Raw genomic sequence first — 5,724 nt, 5'->3', positions numbered from 1 at the left:
ACGCCCACTCGCTCGCTGTGTGAATTCTGCAAAACAATGATCTGCTTGTGTTCCGACGCGGGCTCGGTTTGTCATTACACAGACTTAGGACTTGGGTGCTGGGAGGGTAAATTCCGCATGGAATCATTTGAACGTTTACTTTCGCACGTACGATTAATGTTGTGCAGTTAAGGTCAGAGGGTCCAGTGCATGTGCGAAAGAGGCTTAAGACAGAAGTCCAAAATTACCCCCACGTCCCCAACTCTCACCACTGTTACTGGTACAAAACATTACTCAAAGATGAAACACTCCCATTCAGTTCACAATCCTACAGACGGTCTGTTTCCAAACGTAAACAAATGGCTAGCCCCCCCCCCCCCCCCCCCCCCCAAGATGGAGCTCTTGATACAAGGACCAACACCAGACAACATATACTTATGAGTTTTAAATCATAAGAATAGTATTCTCTATTATTATTATATCCAGAGAATATTATTCTCTGGATTTTGTGACTGGAAAAACATTTGTTTACGTTAGTTTGTAAAGGACGGAGTGAAACAGATCTATATTCTGATCCACAATGGGTTAGTTCCAGGCGGCTTATTTTCTAAAGGTTAAACCCTTTAAGAATGTGAATGTGAATGTGAATACGCCCCACGTTGATACAAAACATCGGGGCTTTAAAAACTGGTATATAAAATGGAGCTTTACAAATTGGAGGTATCATAAATGCTTTTTGTCTAAAAAAATTAAAAAGTTTCCAAATAACAGCCAGCCCCAGTTTCAGTCTGCACAGGAGCACAGCTACAGTGAGAGGAGGGTTTATAGAGCACAGCCGTGTACAATGAGCTACTGGTCTCAGGACTCCAGGAGGCGAGAGGAGGTTGTGAGGGGTTTAAAGTTCAAAGAAAGGCTTAGATCCTTCACTGAGGATTAATATGGCTTTGCTCCAGAACACTCTGAGACAGAGGCCCAGATACAGGACATTCAGACTGACGTGTTTGTGCCTACATGTGTGTGTGTGTGTGTGTGTGTGTGTGTGTGTGCGCGTGTGTGTGTGTCTCTCCAATGTAGGACATCAGGGCATGAATTGAAAGTGAGTTGCGGAAGAGGTTTGTGTGCGTGTGCGCATGCTTGAGTACGAAGTCTGTTTGTGTGTGAGAGAATGAGAGAGAGAGAAAGTGTCTGTGTGAGAGAATGAGAGTGTTTGTGTGAGAGAGATACATAGTGTGTGTATGAGAGTGAGACAGAGAGTGTGTGTCTGTGTGTGTGTGTGTGTGTGTGTGTGTGTGTGAATGAGAGATGGAGAGTGTGTGTATGAGAGAGAGAGTGTGTGAGTGAGAGACAGAGAGAGAGTGTATGAGACAGAGTGTGTATGAGAGACAGAGTGAGTGTATGAGAGACAGAGAGAGAGTGTATGAGAGACAGAGAGAGAGTGTCTGAGAGACAGAGAGAGATAGTGTGTATGAGAGACAGAGAGAGTGTGTATGAGAGACAGACAGAGAGAGAGAGAGAGATAGAGAGAGAGAGAGAGAGAGAGAGAGAGAGAGAGAGAGAGAGAGTGTGTGCATGAGAGAGATAATGTGTGTATGAGAGAGAGAGAGAATGTGTGTATGACAGACAGAGAGAGAGAGAGACGGTGGAGAGAAGAGAGACATAGAGGATGGAGGAGAGAGGACTGGGGATAGAGAAAGAGAAGATGGACAAAGAGAAGGAGACAGAGAGATCATTTCTAATGCTGCTGAAGGCACATTTTTGTAGCGGTGAAAGAAAACACCAAGAAAGAAGTGGAAGCATTGGAGTAGAGAGTATGGAAGAGTGGACGCATTGGAGTAGAGAGAATGGAAGAGTGGAAGCATTGGAGTAGAGAGTATGGAAGAGTGGAAGCATTGGAGTAGAGAGTATGGAAGAGTGGAAGCATTGGAGTAGAGAGTATGGAAGAGTGGAAGCATTGGAGTAGAGTATGGAAGAGTGGAAGCATTGGAGTAGAGAGTATGGAAAAGTGGAAGCATTGGAGTGGAGAGTATGGAAGAGTGGAAGCATTGGAGTAGAGTATGGAAGAGTGGAAGCATTGGAGTACAGAGTATGGAAGAGTGGAAGCATTGGAGTGGAGAGTATGGAAGAGTGGAAGCATTGGAGTAGAGAGTATGGAAGAGTGGAAGCATTGGAGTGGAGAGTATGGCCGCTATGGAAGCATTGGAGTAGAGTATGGAAGAGTGGAAGCATTGGAGTAGAGAGTATGGAAAAGTGGAAGCATTGGAGTGGAGAGTATGGAAGAGTGGAAGCATTGGAGTAGAGTATGGAAGAGTGGAAGCATTGGAGTACAGAGTATGGAAGAGTGGAAGCATTGGAGTGGAGAGTATGGAAGAGTGGAAGCATTGGAGTAGAGAGTATGGAAGAGTGGAAGCATTGGAGTGGAGAGTATGGCCGCTATGGAAGCATTGGAGTAGAGTATGGAAGAGTGGAAGCATTGGAGTAGAGAGTATGGAAGAGTGGACGCATTGGAGTGGAGAGTATGACAGCCAAGTGAAGCTTCTAAGCAAAAGGATATACATCATGTTTAGAATCTTTGGTATATGTCCTTTTTTCTAGTGAAATAAGGAATATTTCAAGTCTAAATCTAAATCCCATGCACTGTAACAACCTCAAAAAGCGTATGAACGACATTATAATTCTTAATTGATCTTAATTCATCTCTATCGGCTATAGGTCTTCAGATATATCCGTCTATCCATCTATAGTATTATGGTTTCTTAAACCTTTCAAATCGGGGGAGCCAAATGAGATGAGATGTTTCTCGTTGTGTGGGACCCAGTCTCATAGAAAACATCACAAACATTACTACCACTATCACACGTGAAGGGACCCACCAGAACAAGGCCTGCGCCTGCGACTCCATCCAGGACCCCCAACCCATAGTTTAAGAAACCAGGATCTATAGATATTCTTAGTTAGCTAGCGGTTGGAGGTCCTGGTTGTGTGTGTGTGTGGGGGGGGGGGGGGGGGGGGTGGTAGGTCAACTGTCCTCTAGCCAGGATGGGGTCTGGAGGCTGGGGTCAGTCAGTCGGTTGCCGGCCTGCTGCATGTTCTGCTCCAGGTGTTGGTGGCAGGAGGAGCTATGGCTGGCTACCGCTCCATGGAGAACCAGCAGCTGATTATGAAGAACTTTGACCTGGGGAAGAGAGAGAGAGAGAGAGAGAGAGAGAGAGAGAGAGAGAGAGAGAGAGAGAGAGGTAGGATCTTTATTTATTTGCACAATGAAACAAAAGACAAATATCAAAGCAACTAATTAAACAAAATGTACAGGTGAGATTACCCCCCCTAGAGGTTTATGAAGGTATCTCACCTAATAAACAATACAACCTATAATGAAACAACCAACTGAAAATAATTAAAGAATAAGCACCAGTAAGTAAGCAACTAAACAAGGACATATGGAAAAAAAATCACTATTTAAATGCAGTGTCTATTTAATATTATATCTATCTACATATCTACATATCCATCCATCCACCTTGTTCTCCTCCAGTAGTTTCAGTTTAATGTTCAGGTCGTCTCTGGTCTTCTGGTATTTTTCTCTCTGGCCCTGGAAGGTCTTCTGGGCCTGTTCTAGTTTGGGCAGCGTGGTGGCGTCCCTGGGTCCCATGTTCAGCTCCTCCAGGTCACAACGGTAAGCATCGTACTCCACCCTAGAAGAAGAACAGAGCATCGTACTCCACCCTAGAAGAAGAACAGCCACCCTAGAAGAAGAACAGAGCATCGTACTCCACCCTAGAAGAAGAACAGAGCATCGTACTCCACCCTAGAAGAAGAACAGAGCATCGTACTCCACCCTAGAAGAAGAACAGATCATCGTACTCCACCCTAGAAGAAAAACCAAGCATCATACTCCACCCTAGAAGAACCAAGCATCGTACTCCACCCTAGAAGAAGAACATTGCATCATACTCCACCCTAGAAGAAGAACCAAGCATCATACTCCACCCTAGAAGAAGAACCAAGCATCATACTCCACCCTAGAAGAAGAACAGAGCATCGTACTCCACCCTAGAAGAAGAACATTGCATCATACTCCACCCTAGAAGAAGAACCAAGCATCATACTCCACCCTAGAAGAAGAACATTGCATCGTACTCCACCCTAGAAGAAGAACAGCCACCCTAGAAGAAGAACAGAGCATCGTACTCCACCCTAGAAGAAGAACAGAGCATCGTACTCCACCCTAGAAGAAGAACAGAGCATCGTACTCCACCCTAGAAGAAGAACCGAGCATCGTACTCCACCATAGAAGAAGAACAGAGTATCGTACTCCACCCTAGAAGAAGAACCAAGCATCACACTCCACCCTAGAAGAAGAACCAAGCATCATACTCCACCCTAGAAGAACCAAGCATCATACTCCACCCTAGAAGAAGAACATTGCATCGTACTCCACCCTAGAAGAAGAACAGAGCATCGTACTCCACCCTAGAAGAAGAACAGAGCATCGTACTCCACCCTAGAAGAAGAACAGAGCATCGTACTCCACCCTAGAATAAAAACATTGCATCGTACTCCACCCTAGAAGAAGAACAGAGCATCGTACTCCACCCTAGAAGAAGAACAGAGCATCATACTCCACCCTAGAAGAAGAACAGAGCATCGTACTCCACCCTAGAAGAAGAACAGAGCATCGTACTCCACCCTAGAAGAAGAACAGAGCATCGTACTCCACCCTAGAAGGACCAAGCATCGTACTCCACCCTAGAAGAAGAACCAAGCATCATACTCCACCCTAGAAGAAGAACATTGCATTGTACTCTAGAACAGTGGTGATCAATGAGATGTTAACCATTTCCATGGTTGACTCGCATTCATTTCGACACAACATAGAGAAAATACCCACAAAGAATAATGTCAAGCTGCCACAGAAAAATATGTTTTCTGGCTACCTCAATAGAGAGAATATGTTTTCTGGCTACCTCAATAGAGAGAATATGTTTTCTGGCTACCTCAATAGAGAGAACATGTTTTCTGGCTACCTCAATAGAGAGAATATGTTTTCTGGCTACCTCAATAGAGAGAATATGTTTTCTGGCTACCTCAATAGAGAGAATATGTTTTCTGGCTACCTCAATAGAGAGAATATGTTTTCTGGCTACCTCAATAGAGAGAACATGTTTTCTGGCTACCTCAATAGAGAGAGAATATGTTTTCTGGCTACCTCAATAGAGAGAGAATATGTTTTCTGGCTACCTCAATAGAGAGATAATGTGTTTTCTGGCTACCTCAATAGAGAGAATATGTTTTCTGGCTACCTCAATAGAGAGAGAGAATATGTTTTCTGGCTACCTCAATAGAGAGAGAATATGTTTTCTGGCTACCTCAATAGAGAGAGAATATGTTTTCTGGCTACCTCAATAGAGAGAATATGTTTTCTGGCTACCTCAATAGAGAGAACATGTTTTCTGGCTACCTCAATAGAGAGAATAATATGTTTTCTGGCTACCTCAATAGAGAGAGAATATGTTTTCTGGCTACCTCAATAGAGAGAGAATATGTTTTCTGGCTACCTCAATAGAGAGAATATGTTTTCTGGCTACCTCAATAGAGAGAGAGAATATGTTTTCTGGCTACCTCAATAGAGAGAGAATATGTTTTCTGGCTACCTCAATAGAGAGAATATGTTTTCTGGCTACCTCAATAGAGAGAATATGTTTTCTGGCTACCTCAATAGAGAGAATATGTTTTCTGGCTACCTCAATA

General features: G+C 43.8%; 1 protein-coding gene across 1 annotated transcript in view; it reads right to left on the bottom strand.

The window, feature by feature from the left end:
- Positions 1-380: 380 nt before the first annotated feature.
- Positions 381-5,724, bottom strand: part of LOC311235298 (arfaptin-1-like) — a 25,115-nt gene continuing 19,771 nt past the window's right edge. The window contains exons 7-8 of the mRNA XM_084322719.1: positions 3,494-3,668; positions 381-3,151 (exon numbers count right to left, since the gene is read on the bottom strand). Coding sequence (XP_084178845.1) covers positions 2,996-3,151; positions 3,494-3,668 — 331 coding nt within the window. The 3' untranslated portion in view covers positions 381-2,995. The remainder of the gene's footprint in view (positions 3,152-3,493; positions 3,669-5,724) is intronic.

The sequence above is a fragment of the Notolepis coatsorum genome (genome assembly GCF_963971535.1).
Source record: "Notolepis coatsorum genome assembly, chromosome: 1".
Taxonomy (NCBI): domain Eukaryota; kingdom Metazoa; phylum Chordata; class Actinopteri; order Aulopiformes; family Paralepididae; genus Notolepis; species Notolepis coatsorum.
The sequence above is the reverse complement of the archived record's forward strand: the minus strand, read 5'-3'. Positions and strand labels throughout refer to the sequence as shown.